We start from the raw sequence: 15764 nt of genomic DNA, 5'->3' as shown, positions 1-15764 counted from the left end.
CCCCATCGTCTCTGCTGCATTGTAGACTTCTCCCTTCCTCTACAGACATGAAGCCATGTATGACTGCACAGCCAGCCTGGGGAATCTGCAATTGCTGAATAAACAGCAGCAAAAACCCAGGGCACGTCCTATAAAGTTTTCTGGGAGAAGGGGCTGTTAGAGCACAGGCTATGAGGAGGAGTGAGGGAGAGGTGTCAGAGGAAGGGGAGCATGCGCAGTGAGCTTGTTTTTCACAAAGCTGTTGATAAAGTGAGCCGGCACACTGCAGACAGCCGTCTTTGTAGAGAGACCATAGAGAAGAGCACACCCCGCTCCCCCAATGACCGGACTGCACTGATCCTGCCTTACTACAAGGCTCCCCAATCCCCCACCCCAACCAGTGCAATACTCTGTATGAGATCCTCGAGGTCCATTCACCGTCACATCTCTTTTTTTTATACATCCTTCCAATCATGGTGCTGGGAAAGGTGAAGAGTCTGACCATAAGCTACGACTGTCTGAACGGCAGCCATGTCCCCGTCTATTCCAGCGGGGACACCGTCTCAGGGAAGGTGAATCTGGAGGTGACCGGGGAAATCCGGGTGAAGTCTCTGAAGATCTATGCCCGGGGACACGCCAAAGTCCGGTGGACGGAGTCCAGGAATGCGGGATCTAATACTGCCTACACCCAGAACTACACCGAGGAGGTGGAATACTTCAACCACAAAGACATCCTCATCGGACACGAGAGAGGTCAGTCCCTGCACCCCATTACTTCCTATGACATCAGATGTGCTCCCTGCACCCCCAATACTCCCTATTACTAATGACATCAGATGTGCTCCCTGTACCCCAATACTCCCTATTACTTCCTATGACATCAGATGTGCTCCCTGTACCCCAATACTCCCCATTACTAATGACATCAGATGTGCTCCCCATGCACTGCACAACTTCTCTATGATATGGGGGGGGGGGGGGGCAGTACTGCTAGAAAGGGGTTATGGGTTGGGGACATGTTATGTAGATCTGTGTGCCCATCTCCATATTAACTTCTGTAGGTGAGCCCCAATATTGCTGGGGTGCATGGCTTCCAATGTCTGCTTCTTATTACAGCATGCCATGTACCTATGAGCTCAGAATGGAAGGAGCCCTAATCATCTCCAGCATAACTTTTGTGGGTGTGTGTGCTGCATAATGGCAGACCCCCCCCCCCCAATACTGCTGGGGTGCATTGCTTACAATGTATACATGTTGTTGCAGCAAGAAATGTATCTATATGGGATGAGACTAGAAGGAGCACATCTCATCATCTCTATTGTAACTTCTGTGGTAGCTGTGTGCTGCATAATGGTAGATGATGGACCCCCTAATACTATACTGCTGGGGTGATGGGTGAATGGGCATGCAGATCTATGTGATCAGACTGCAAAGAGCACGTCTGATCATTTCCATCATAACTTTTGTTGGTGGGGGGTCGTATAACAGTAGATGCCCCCCCCCCCCAATCTGTGCAGGATTGATTGGATCCAATGTATAGATGTTATGGTAGGCACATCTTGTGTGATCAGGATACAAAAAAGCACCCCCCCCCCCATTATCTTCATTATAACTTCTGTGGGGGTTGTATGATGGTAGATACCCCCAATGTGTGCAGGATCAATTGGATTCAATACAATGTATAGATGTTATGGCAGGCAGATCTTGTGTGATCAGGATACAAGAAGCCCCCCCCCCCCCTGATCATCTCCATTATAACTTCTGTGGGGGGGGGGCTGTATGATGGTAGATGCTCCCCCAGTCTGTACAGGATCAATTGACTACACTGTATAGATGCTGTTGCAGCATGGCATGCAGATCTGTGTGATCAGACTGCAAGGAGCACATCTGATCTAATCATCTCCATGATAACCTTTACAGGTGGGGGTTGTATAATACTAGACCCCCCCCCCCCAGGATCAATTGGTTACAATACGATGTATAGATGGTTTTTACAACATGGCAGGCAGATCTGTGCCCAGGTGATCAGGATATAAGAAGCACATCTGATCATTTCTATCACAACTTTTGCAGGTGGGGTCGTATAATAGTACCCCCCCCCCCCCACAATTGTTTGCTGGATCGATTGGTTACAATACAATGTATGGCTGTTATTGCAGCAATGCATGCATGCAGATCTGTGTCCAGGTGATGAAGCAATGTGGATCTCACCTGATCTCCATCATAACTTTGTATAGTAGGTGTATGTGCTGTATACTGGTAATGGACCCCCCCCCCCCCCCCCCCCCCCCAATATGGTGCTGGGTGCAGGCTGGTATCCCATAGCCTACAGTCATTAGATGGGAAGGAAGGAAGGAGGGGGTGGGGGGGTAGGAATCATCTTGTTTTTCTGAAGTTTCAGGCTGCCTTTGTTAGAAGCGGTTCAATCCTGTTTTGGGCTAGTGGTGTCAGTGGAGAGAGCTGGGAGTGGGAGGGGGAACCTCCTCTGCACGCCGCCCATTGGCTGCTCTGCGGTCAGGTGGTGCCGATGACTTCATATCTTCCAGGAGAGAATGGCACACATACATATAGAGATCAGAGAAATGCAGCCACAGATGCCATCTACACCCTGATCACTGGCTGGGCTTGTGCTGATCAGTGGCTGGGTCCGTGGCCAGTCATATTCCAGCCATTGCCTCTTTGTCCTGTACTGCAATAACTAATATGGGGCAGATGATGGTGTGTGCTGGGATAAAACATGGTCTGTGTATGAGCGGCTGAGATGTGTTGGAATACAGATCAGTGATCACCACCGCACAGGTTAGCGCTATACAGGCTTCTCCTGGAGCCATAGACCAGCTGTAGTCTGTGGCAGTGACGGGGTTAATGTGGCTGCTCTCCGGTTACGTGCAGCTCGGGCAGGCGACTCTCACACAAGCTTGGTATTTTCTGGGAGGGGGGGGAGCCAAACCGTACCCAGCCCTCCGCTTATTGGTGGATGAGCTTTTGTTTGGCTGTTGCCAAGGAGATGGCAACGTTTTCTGATTGGTTCGCCCCTGTTGCTTAGGGGAACAGGTGGAAGGAAGTGGGCGTGGCCCATGGTTGTGTAGCCTGGTTAACCCGTGTGCTGCTCTGCACAGTGTTCTAGAAGGCAGCGTGTCCTGTAATGGGGGAAGAGTCCTATATATGGTACACAAGAGGGCTGGGGGAGGGTACCGCATGGCACTTCCTGTCCTGGGGACACCAAGTTATATACTCCTTTTACAGTAAAAGTCACCCAGCACTGCAACAAGTCACCATGCTCAGGATCTAGCTGTCTGTGTTGTCTGTTACAATGCAGTTTGTGTATAAAATGTCGTTATTTAAAAAAAAAAAAAGGCTATGGAATTGTGTTTAGACCTGTATTCTCTAATGAGAAAACTGTAGCAGAAATCAATTGAACTACAAGTCCCAGCAAGGCCTGGCAGAAGGTGCAGCGTTCCCTGTGCCAGTCATATACCATACACATAGGGTTACCACCACATCCCTTTTAAAACCAAACGCGTATTAATTACACAGGTTCTGGTGATAATTAAACTCACCTGGTGCCACAGAGTTTGGTATCTTGTAAGGGAATGGTGTGCCCTTTCGCCCTGGTTCACATTGACATGTCAAATTGCATGCCAATTGCTGGCAATGGCATTGCCTAAATCGGTGCAACGCTGCATTTACTGCTCCTCACCGATCCCCAAAAGTATTTTCTGTAGTACTTTTGGCGACTTTGGGGTGCGATTTCCATAGACATCTGTGCAGAAACCCACCTATATGTCCCTGAAGTCAGACTGACATGCGGGAATGAAATGGCGCGAGTGAAATTCCCCCTGTCTGTGTGAACCTGGCCTGAAAGTTGGATATCTTGCACCTGGAGACTAGCAGTGAGCACATGGCTAACTAGAAAAAAAAATTATATGTGTTTGTGTGTGTGTATGTGTGTGTGTGTATATGTGTGTGTGTGTGTATATATATATATATATATATATAGTGTGTATTAAAGAGGTGCACATTTCTGGGCTTTACAGTCCCTGTTACCCAATTAGTAGTTTGCCAGATATAGACACGACCTGACAGTTTCAAGGGGCAACATTCTAAAATCCTGGAAGGTTTATAAATAGCTACCCCCCACAACCCCTTCCCCTGGCCAGGGCTGATTTACTAAAATTGTTTAGGGTGTTCATGACTTTTCATATAGCATAGTGAATGAGGTGATGCTGTTCTGACTTTGATCATGTGCAAGCAAAAATCCTTATTTTTTTGAATGATTCATTATTCTTTGCAATGTGAATTTTCCCTTAGCTTAGTGAATGAGGTAAAGTTGTGCTGACCTTTTGCATCCAATCACGTGCTAGCAAAAATCATTTTTTTTTTTTTTTTTTTTTAAGGTGATTAGGTATTCTTTGCAATGTGAATTTTTCCCTTTCCTCCACTTCCGTTCTACTTCCTTTTACTAAATCAAGCCTTGTCTGTTTAAAATGACTAATGTCACTAGGATTTCCCTGGGCAACAGACAAAAGCGTGGCGAAAAATTTCGAGGAATTTGTAGCCATGGGGCTCAGCAGCACATTGCCTGTGGCTGAGCACCCAGCATGGTCCCTACTACACCCGGAAGAAGGGGGCGGAAAGCCTGGGAAAGGAGTAGGCGGCGGCAGAAGCAGCAGGCTAGGTTGTGCTCCGCCATCTCTCCATCCAGCTACGTCATGTCTATGCATATGAGGGACTGGCTGAGGATCTGCTTGCACCGGTTCAGGCCGGTCCTCTCCTGCTAGAGTCTGTCTGTGATTGACAGCTCAGCACTTGTTTACCACACTGTACAGCCGCTAGTGCTCTTTTCCAGGAGATTGCTGAGCTGGCATGAAGAAAAAAAACTTTGCAGCAGAGAAGGGGAAAAGAAGAAGCTGGGTTTTAATATAAAGAACACATTGTAGCTTTACAGAGAAAATAAAATATAAATAAGAATATACCGTGACACATTCCTACGCTACGTGGTCTTTGTGGTCGGATCATGAGCCTTCTCTTTGGTGATCCTGCTACAGTCGTTGGTTTAGACCTCAATTACATTAAATATAGAAGCATGTAATCCTTTTTTACATTTTTATTATTTTTGTATATATTTTCCTCCCATTTTTCTTGACTTGCTAGGCTGCCTTTTCTCCCCTATACTTCACACACCCAAAATGAGATGAACGATGTGCCCTGAATTGACCACGATAACATGGGAAGGTCATATTGTTTACTGCAAATAGGTCCTGAATATCTCCATTCCATGACTGGGGTGTGACCTCAAAGCCATGGCCTGGGTTTTATTGTTGGCTGGTTAATTGCATTGTTCTCTCTCTCTCTGCCAGTTTAGCTCGTTCGTTAAGCAATGAAATCTGGTTCAGAAGATTTTATGATTAAAAAAAAAAAAAAATTCAAGTACATTGTGAAATAATGAAATAGTTTTACAACACTTCATGCATTGTGCGTTGCTTCATATCCTCGATGAAAAAGCATCGGTTAACAAACCCATTCTGTGCCTTTCCCTGGAATTGATAAAACACGTCAAAGAGACTCGTTAGGAATCTGTCCCCTGTCTTTGCAACAAATGGCACAACTTTGCGACATTCACGTTTTTAAGGGGTATAGAAATCGGTTGCAGATTTACCTCAAACAATATTTTGTCTAGGGCACAATACCTACATGTGTGACACAAATGTATTCAACATGGGTGAAGCCTTATGCACCCTCACCTTGTATCACGGTGGTGTCTCTTGATGAATTTGTCGCAGTAAGGTGTATATGAATTCATTGCAGATTTACCTCAGACAAAATTCTGTCTGACACAATTTATTCAACATAGAAGAGGCCCTATGTACCTCCACCTTGTGTCACTGACATGGTGAATTTGTCGCAGTAAGGTGTATAGAAAATAATTGCACATTTACCTTAGACAAAAATTTGGTCTGCGACACAATGCCTACACATGCTACACATAATATTCAACCTGGAAGAGGATCTATGTACCTCCACCTTGTATCACCGAAATGGCAGTATTTCTTAATTAAGAACAATTGCAGATTTACCTCAGACAAAACATTTCTGAGACACAATTTATTCATCATGGAAGAGACCTATTTACCTCCACCTTGTATCACCGACATGTAGCTCCCACATTTCTTCAATGACATGGCAGGTATTTGTTAATGAATTTGTTGCATCCATAGTGCCACACTAAAAGTGTTTGCAACCAATCTTGGTAGTTTGCATGTGTAACAAAGTCACAGCTTCCATGAATCTGGCACAGGACTTTCTAATGCAGCCATAATGTGTCGCAAATGCTTTATTGAATATAAAAATGGCTTGCAGCCTTTGGTAAATTTGCAGTAAATGTTGTCGAACTGAACAAACACGTTTGAGGTAAATGGAAATATTAAAGGTATTTTCTTTTTCTTTCAGATGATGATAACTCAGAAGAAGGACTGACCACTATTACTTCAGGACGCCATGAATATGCATTTAGTTTCGAGCTTCCACAGACGTAAGTATCTTCTAACGGTCTTTTGTTGGACTACACCACTCCCTAGCAGTAGTATATTGACCTGCCCTACACGTACTATGAGGGATAATGCCACCACATATTAGTTTTATGACACAGGTCTACACCTGCCTTTGTCCTATATCTTTTCAGAAGTCCTGCTTTTGTCAGTTCAATGACAATGTACATTCTAATGTACACAATTAAGACCCTTTACCTAAAAACACCTGCCTATGTGGCTTTGTCTACTAAACATGCTTTGCATGAACCAGCACCAAGCTGGATTTTAATGTTCCCTGACTGAAGCACCGTCACTAATTTTGCCTTCCTCTTTTGTACAGACCACTTGCTACCTCATTTGAAGGGAGACACGGTAGTGTACGGTATTGGGTGAAAGCAGAATTGCACAGAGCCTGGCTGCTACCAGTAAAATTAAAGAAGGAATTCACCGTGTTTGAGCATATAGATATCAACACTCCTTCATTATTGGTAAGACATAATATATATATATATTTGTTTCTTTTTTATAAAAGGAGATTTTTTTATGCGTGATAAACGCCAGTGGACGTTAGATTATTTGTCATTAGACGTTTACTTCAGCTAGAAATCTATATTTTCTGACTGTACAATTTGCACTAATTTCAGCAGCAATTATAACAATATTTGCTATTATAACTAATCTGCATACTGCTTTCATAACCATAGCAAACATGGCATCTGCTGTAAGTTTGGCTGGCCAGTTATTAATCACTTGACCATTTGTATGAGCTGGATGAATAATTTATACATTGGCAACCTCCAGCACAGAGCATCTTGAGTATGTTATGAATTTTCATGATCTTTAGGCTATGGCGGTAGCTGCTTTCTAAACTTTTCCAAGACCATTGAAATGCAGCTTTATAAATTCACAAGTATCTTATAAAACTTAGTCAGGCTTCATGGGCATTTAGCTGGCATGTGTCAGAGATTGCAGTTTCTTAAAAACACAGCAGACTGCATTCTACATTGGTTCAACTAACAAAATGGCTTTGTAGGCCGCAAGCACTAGACAGGATAGCTTAATTTATTTGTTGGCTCTGCTTTATACATTTAGGATTTATAATAATGTATATATTTTTTTCTTTCTTTTGCAGTCACCACAAGCAGGCACAAAAGAGAAAACGTTGTGTTGTTGGTTTTGTACCTCAGGTCCAATATCCTTAAGTGCCAAAATTGAAAGGAAGGGCTATACACCAGGTAAATATATTTACTTTATGTAGAAATGTGTATTTTATTTTTGCTGGGCATTGGTTTGGCTTTAGGAAGTTAGATTGGCATATGATGAGTTATAGTCAATTATGTATTGGTTTTAGATAAAAAAAAATTCTCTCAGGCTGGTACTGCAAACCCTCTAAAGCTCATTTTTATCTTCTTGAAGGTGAATCAATTCAAATCTTCGCAGAGATTGAGAATTGTTCTTCCCGGATGGTTGTACCTAAGGCAGCCATATATCAGACACAGACTTTCTATGCCAAAGGGAAAATGAAAGAGGTGAAACAACTTGTTGCCAATTTACGAGGAGAGTCCCTATCTTCTGGAAAAACGGAGACCTGGAATGGCAAGCAGCTTAAAATCCCTCCCGTCTCCCCTTCCATCATCGACTGCAGCATAATCCGTGTGGAATATTCTCTCATGGTACGTTGGACAAAATGGCACTCATGGCTTCCAAATGCCTAATAATATTTATTGTGGCTTTAGTGGCCCTCCATGTAACTACAATCCAGTCAGTACAGCAGACATTAGCAGGAAATAGTCTTACAATGAAAAATGTTGGTTTGTGGACGTTTGATATTACATTTACTTAGCTGCATTTTGGCCAAATACTATTACTGAGGAAAACAAAATAAACAAACCTAAAATGGTTGCAGTATTAGTGCTATTGAAATATGTAAGTTCCTTTTTCATAGATCTTTGTTCCCATCAACTTTTTTATAAGCTATATCTACTATATAAATTTGGAATAAATGCTTAAAACTAACCAAACACTTGGGCAGATTTAGTCTGATCTGATTACTGGCCTGTGTATGCGGTGGAAATAATTCCCACAGTGTGTCTATAGTGGACATATTTTAAAAGCTGTAGACTGGAAAATCCTAAGAACAATAACCACGTATAGCTTAAGTATGAATGTTTTAGTTTACAGGATATAACAGAAGCCAAATAAATATAATCATAAAATGGAAGCCAAAAAAAGTATAATGGACATGTTTTCTTGCTATTAAGTTGATTTCCTCTTTAACTTTTAGGTATATGTGGATATTCCAGGCGCAATGGACTTATTCCTTAATTTACCGCTAGTCATTGGAACAATTCCCTTGCATCCATTTGGCAGCCGGACATCAAGTGTTAGCAGTCAGTACAGCATGAACAATTGGCTGGGCTTTGTCCTACCTGAACGACCTGAAGGTAATTTCCCAATTCTGTGTACCTTTTTTATTTATTTTTTATTTTTTCTCTTCTGCCAGATGTTGCAATGCATCAAATTCTTTCACGTGCTGTTCTTTGGCCACAAGCATGTACATGGTCATGCAGTATTGTTGCATAAGGTCCAGAATGTAAATGCAACTGTTCTATTGCATGTTCTTAGCTCAACGCTGAGGTTTAAAAGTAGCAAACACCTAAAACTAACTTCCATAGGTGCTCTTTATTATACATTCTCTTTTACTTTTTTATTTTTTGGGAATTTTCTTAAATTTGTGTTCTTTTGTTCCAGCACCCCCTAGCTATGCTGAAATTGTCACAGAAGAGCAGAGACAAAATCTTTTATCATCAAATATTTGTGATAATTTTGAGTTGGCACTTCAAGGACCACTTTTTGCATATATCCAAGAATTTCGTTACTTGCCTCCTCCTCTCTACTCAGAGGTAAGCATATTCTTCTGGGAAGCAATAAATGTGTTTATTCTCTTATTGTATATGCCACCGATTCTTTTGTTCTGGGGTTGTGAATCATTCTTTTTTCAAGTTCCAGCAGCCCACTAGAATTAAACTCTTTCCTTGCATTAAGAGCAGATTAAAAATACATTTTATTTAATGCCACAAAATGATTGTTAATGAAGCCCTTGTTTAAGGGGACTAGCTATTGACTTGTTGACTTTCGTATCACATGACCGACATCCCACTAGCTCCGCGACCATAATGAGAATGTCACAATCCAAATTACACAATACAAGTAGCTTTTTGTTTTGTAAGCATAGAAGGAATGCCAGCACAATGACCAGTTCAAAAGAGCCAGTCCCCCTCCATGTGTTACAGAGAGATTACGGTAATTCAGAGCCTAAGATTACAGTTGAGCAGCATAATCTGTATGGAGGTTTTTATAACTAACCCAAATTTATCTATTCATAAAATACTGTTTGAAAGGGTAGTGGATGCTTTCTGAAGTTCAGATGTATACAGTGAACTGTGTGAGGGCACAACATTTTAATACATTTCAGTTCAACAGACCGGGAAAATACTGCATAATAACCAGTGTTGCGTTTGGCACTTTCTGTTAAAAGACAAAAATACATGAGCATTAAGGCTGCTTTCACATTGGGCAGCGGAGGTGCAGTGACGGTATAGCTGTGCTATTTTTAGCGCCGCTATACCGTCGTATTTACCGCTATATTCGGGCGCTAGCGGTGAGGTTTTAACCCCAGCTAGCGGCCGAAAAAGGTTTAACACCCCGCTCCTATACCGCTCCAAAGATGAGGCTAGCAGGACTTTTAGAACGGTCCTGCTACCGCACCGCTTCAGTGTGAAAGCCTTCGGGCTTTCACATTGAAGCCTGCAGGGCATGATTTTTTCATGCGGTATAGCAGCGCTATTTTTAGCGCTGTACCGCATGAAAAACGCCTCAATGTGAAAGGGGTCTAAAGATTGTTTCAAATCATCTTCCACAAAGTATTTAACATGCACATCTAAGAGCGCTGAGTAACAAAAATAAATAAATCTAAATCGGAGTAAAGAAGTTGTCATTTACTAAAACCGGAAAAAACTCAATCTGGTGCAGCTGCGCATGGTAACTAATCGGCTTCCAGTTTTTTTTTTATCAAAGAAAGCTTAATTGAACAAGCTGATTGGCTACAATGCACAGCTGCGCCACATTCAGAGTCCTCCAGTTTTAGTAAATTGCCCCAATATGACCAAATGTTTGGGGACACTAGACCTTCAGATATACTGTATGCACTTGTTGGACATCCTATTTTTAAATGAGTAATGAATATGGAGTTGCCCATACTCATCTGGGAAGACTTCCCACAAGAATGTTTCTGTGGGAGTTTTACCCATTCAGCTAAAAGTGCTTTTGTTAAGTCAAGTACTGATGCTGCATAAGAAGACCTGGATTGCAATCAGAGTTTCAATTCATCCTAAATGTGTTGAGGTCAAGGCTGTATGTGGGATACTTGAGTTTCTCTACTCCAGAATCCTCAGTCAATGTCTTTATGGGCGTGGCTCTGTGCACAGGGGTGCAGTCATGCTGGAACCGAAAATACTTTTGCCAAAAGGATGGAAGCATGCATTCGCCTTAAAAAAGCTTTGTACTCTGTAGCAGGAACAGTATCCTTCACTGGAAATTGTTACATATAAAAATGTTGTAGTCTTAATCCTTTCATCTGTGATGACTTGTCTTCACATTGCGTTCCTTTATGCTGATTGTACACCATTTGGTCTTTTACTGTATTACAGCTTTTGAGTTTGCTCGCTCTACTTTTTAGTTATAAAAATGTATTTGAAAGAATTTTGGAGGGGTGTCCGTATACTTTTGGTCATCTAGGGGTTGATTTGCTAAAACTTTTTTTGTCAGCTTAATTTAACAATCTGAAGTTAGAAGCTAATTGGCTACCATGTATAGTTGCAATAGATTTTGCATGCACCAGCTTGGGTAAATCAACTCCAAAGTGTATGGATTGAGACCCCACTGCATTAGCTGGCAACTCCTTCTCTCCTCCTCTTTTTTTTGTACTTTTTTTTTTATTATTTTTATTTTTAGTAAGTCAATAATGTAAGTCAGGAAACATATGTCTCCTGCCTCTACTTAGACAGGAAGTCAGGAGGAATTATTGCCACCCCATATACATCCATAAGAAGCAATGCATAGAAAAGGACATGTTTAAAATGTGAACTTGTAGAAAAGATTTGTTATGTACATCTTTGTATTTGTGTGTGTAAAAAAAAAAAGTGTGTGTATATATATATATATATATAACACTCACATTTTTTACCCTGAAAATAGAAGGTAAACTGTGCTTGCGTGTTATACGCAGGGGGATGTGGAAGGTTTTCCCTCTTAAAGTTAGGGTGCGTGTTATACGCTGATAAATACAGTATATATGAAAAGTAAATGATTGCATATTTATTTTGATAGATGTTGTCAGGTAGACCTTACTAAAAGTGGAACTAAAGTGAACAAATAAAAATTTGTGAGCAGGCAGGATCTCTACTTTTCTGCCTGTTGACAATCTTCTTCTTTAGAATGTACACAGAGCTGCACATGTGCAAGTCATTGTACACTTTGGATGCTCCATTGCCAAATGAATTGCCTCCCATGCACATGTGGGGGAGTTCAATCATGCCCTTGCCGGCTGGAGACATTGAGACCCGCGAGGAAGGTTGCAAACATCATGGAGCAGTGAGTAATTGCAGGGACCCCCCCCCCCCCCCCCCCTATAAGTCACAAACACAACTCAACCCTTTTATGGTTACCAAAAGATATCAACCTCAAAAGTTATCACAATACATGCAGAAAGTGAGGTGGAAACTAATACAACTGTATAAATAACACTCTTCACCTTCGAATGCAAGTCAAAAAGTTTAGTAAGTATGTTGCCTCCTAAACATAGGACACAGGCCTTATTTTTGGAGAGTGGGCTGTAGGAAACCTTTCTTGCCACCCAGTTTCCAACCATGTTTGTAAATTACAAGGATTCTGATTGGTTGCTATGAAGAACAACACATTTTCTTGTTGGTGCACTATTTATGAATCCTTCCTATTCTATGTAAAGCAACCTGTATAAATGTTTTAATGCTTAACCATTATTTTGCATAATTTTTCTGGCAATGGATAAATTTAATTCCATAGTATGTTGATCCAAATGCTTTGTTCTCCACAGGTTGATCCAAACCCAGATCAGCCCATTGAAGACCATCCTTCCTGTCCATCTCGCTGAAGGGATTTGATATATATTCAGCTGATGAGAGACTAACTGAACTGCCAACAGTGAGATTTGGCAGCCATTATGGAGACGCACTTATCCAGAAACGCAGTCTGAGTCTCGCCATGGAAGTTGCAGACTGAATCAACCTGTGGTCATGATTTTGGCGCTTGCAGCTTTGTAACACGTTTTGTGCTCCATACTTAACGGAAGTTGGACTGCCTTGCTGTCGGCACAACGAAGATGCTGCGCTCCTACAGCACGCAGTCAAGCAAGCTCAGCACGCAGTGAAAGAGGTTCAGGATTCCTCTGTCACTCTGAAAATTTGCACACCTTCAGTGTGTATGTAGAGCAGCTTGGAATCACTACAGCTTTCCTTTTCCTTCTCTGCTTGGTTGTGTTGTTCACACCATGAAGCACATGAAAGCTTTGAGAGACTATACAATGACAAATGCACTATTTTTTTTTTATATATTTTTTTTTGTTTTGTTGTTGTTTGTGTTGGTTTATTTTCTTCTTCTTTTTTTTTTTTTTTTTTTTTTTTTTTGGTTGTAGCCTGGGCTCTACCTGCATATTGACATGCTTAGTACTGTCCTGTATGGCTGCATGTGCATCACCGTCAGCTTGCATACAGCAATGGATCTTCTTTACACACATTTAATGCCTTCACGCCAATCCTTGTTGCTGTTATGTTTTGCGGGCCTACTGTTCTAGAATAGCAACGATTCCAGTGGGTTAGAGAAAGAAGGAGAAAGGGTGCAAGTACACAAGACTGTCATCAAGATTGTACACCTTTTTAGTTTCTTTCAAAGACATGTTGCCTTTATACTGTCACCCCAAGCAGGATTTTTGTTACAGACTTCCTACAAATCACTTAATCTCAGGAGATATCATCACTTGCCAAACTTTGGAATGCTATTTGTGTCTTTTTTATGTTGCACCGTACCACGTAGGGAGTTTATGGAGTGGTGTTAGCTGATAACAGGCACAGAAAAAAGCGAAATGTCTTTCTGTCTAGTCCTTCATTTTCCTTCTTTCTAATAGTCCCCTCAACTGGTTTAAATGCAATTTGACGCACAAGAAAACAGTAGTTCTGCACAAGCACTCAACATGTCAATAGTACATTGGCGTTTTAGTGGAAGGAAATGGGCACCTGGGCTTGTAATTCCTTTTTTTTATGCAATTTAGTGAGCAGTGTTAATAGACTTTGTGCTGTAAGATACAACGAAGAGCCAACTCGTGAGCACTCACTAAGAGAATCTGAAATCCAGGCAGATGAGTAACCAGTGCTGATGTACGACATTTTGTTTTTACTTTGCATCACTTTAAGTTCTAACAGGAAGCTCACATCGGCTCATTAACACAACTCTCAAGTTGTACTTGAGAGATCGAATATGGAAAAGTTAAAGTACAGCCTAGTTTGTACCAATGCCTATAGGCTAGCGAGTGAGGAAATGAACCATGTATTGTGGTAAAGTAACATCAGTTTATTGATCCATGCTTTTTGCAAGTGTCCTTTTTTGAAAACTAATTAATTTAGTAAGTATTTCCTTTTTTAATTATAAAAAAATTACTTCCAAAGTGAAGTCAACTTTTATTAGTCACGTTTTAAGTGATTCATCTGACGTTTGGTTTTCTCTATCTGACATACCGATTTTAAAAGGAAGTGACAGTAGTTTTGACAAATCCCCACCACCACACACCCTTGTTTTATTTTATCCTCTGCTGATCAGTTTTGCATTAAAGCATTATACGTTTGTTTTTTGTTTTCTTTCCTGTATTCATTTGATCAAAACTATTGTTCCATATATATTTTTCCATGATTTTGAAAAGTGGGAACAATCCCTAATTGCCTGCAGATCAGTAGGCAAAGGTTATGTCTATATAGGGTAGACCAATATTATAGCCACTGCAAATGTATGTGAGATTTAGCATTGTTGAGGCCACTGGCACTGTATCGCATGAAATGTGGTAAATCAAAAAAAGCTTCAAACTTCTGCAAAGTTTTGTGGAAATATTTATTTACTCTGTTGTTTAGAGACATTATTTTTTTTTTTTTTTTGTACTGGTCAGTTTTCATGTGTAGTCCAGTATTCAAGATGGTTTCCTAACTAGGAGCAAAACAAATTTAAATCCAGATTTCTAGAAAAGAAAAAAAACAAAGTGCAATATTTCATGTATGCTTATAGATACTAATCTATGGCTATTTTTTGTTTTACTTGTTTTTGTTTTGGTGCTGAAAAATGTTATTGTAGGCTCCAGTTCAAAGCATACTTTATGTGGAAAATGTTAAATTTTCCTAATGTTCTTCCTTGTTTTAAAAGAAATAAAAACATGTTCATTTTTTTATAACCTTGTCTGGGTTTTTTTGTTTCTTCTGGTATCACTAGTGCTAATCTAAACTATCAAGTGGATTGTAAAATCAATTCGCAAAGGTCTGTGGTTCAGAGCTCCTTGTGTTAAAGTGGAAATTTACTCACAACAACTTGCTAAAAATAATGTTTAACAAGAAATGTACATTCCACATTTATAATTGTGTGCGCTGTAAATTGCCTCCAGCATTGCCCTGGCTTCTTCTTGCCAGAGGCTGCCATTTTGCTGAAGCCCAGAGCCCCTGCACAACAGTAAATCTGTAGGCTGTTAACAGATCGGCCTCTTCAAATTTGGCACAGTGCTTAAAAACAGATTAACTGAGCATGGGCAGGGGGAGGTTTACTAAGACCGCAGAGTGCAGAATTTAGTGCAGTTTTGCATGAAAACCAATCGGCTTTCAGGTTTTTATTGTCAAAGCCTAAATGAACAAGCTGAAGTCAGCTGATTGGCTATCATGCAAAGCTGCACCAGATTCTGAGTGCTCCAGTTTTAGTAAATCTCCCCCAGTATGTTACTGGATTTGAAATGGTATAGGCACTTTTACTGTTTTGCATAGCTATATCTGCAAAAAAGGGGCCAGCCTGAAGTGATCTAGTAAGGCTTTGTGTACACTAGCAGCTCCTAAACTCCACTCCATAAAAGCCTATGGGTGTTATTTATGAAAGGCAAATCCACTTTGCGCTACAAATGCAAACTTCACTTGAAAT

At 41.0% G+C, this 15764-nt stretch overlaps 1 protein-coding gene across 2 annotated transcripts; it reads left to right on the top strand.

Annotated features, from left to right (window-relative positions):
- Positions 1–261: 261 nt before the first annotated feature.
- ARRDC3 (arrestin domain containing 3) lies at positions 262–15032 on the top strand. Of its 2 annotated transcripts, none has more exons than XM_040342110.1 (8): positions 262–732; positions 6430–6511; positions 6850–6997; positions 7642–7744; positions 7926–8182; positions 8794–8953; positions 9261–9412; positions 12643–15032. In XM_040342110.1, the coding sequence occupies exons 1-8, from the start codon at positions 453–455 to the stop codon at positions 12697–12699; spliced, it is 1239 nt and encodes a 412-aa protein (XP_040198044.1). In that variant the 5' UTR covers positions 262–452; the 3' UTR covers positions 12700–15032. The 2 variants fall into 2 exon arrangements, with proteins under 2 accessions (XP_040198044.1, XP_040198050.1); XM_040342116.1 differs by lacking the exon at positions 262–732 and adding an exon at positions 3076–3224.
- The last annotated feature ends 732 nt before the right edge of the window (positions 15033–15764 follow it).

This window comes from Rana temporaria, chromosome 1 (assembly GCF_905171775.1).
Source record: "Rana temporaria chromosome 1, aRanTem1.1, whole genome shotgun sequence".
Lineage (NCBI taxonomy): Eukaryota > Metazoa > Chordata > Amphibia > Anura > Ranidae > Rana > Rana temporaria.
This window is presented reverse-complemented; position numbering and strand designations above follow the sequence as displayed.

Bases quoted from the DNA above. Each gene is read 5' to 3' on its own strand.
- ARRDC3 (XM_040342110.1), top strand. From the start codon at position 453: ATGGTGCTGGGAAAGGTGAAGAGTCTGACCATAAGCTACGACTGTCTG. The intron at 733-6,429 runs GTCAGTCCCTGC...TTTTTCTTTCAG, and splicing joins CCTCATCGGACACGAGAGAG to ATGATGATAACTCAGAAGAA. The intron at 9,413-12,642 runs GTAAGCATATTC...TGTTCTCCACAG, and splicing joins CTCCTCCTCTCTACTCAGAG to GTTGATCCAAACCCAGATCA.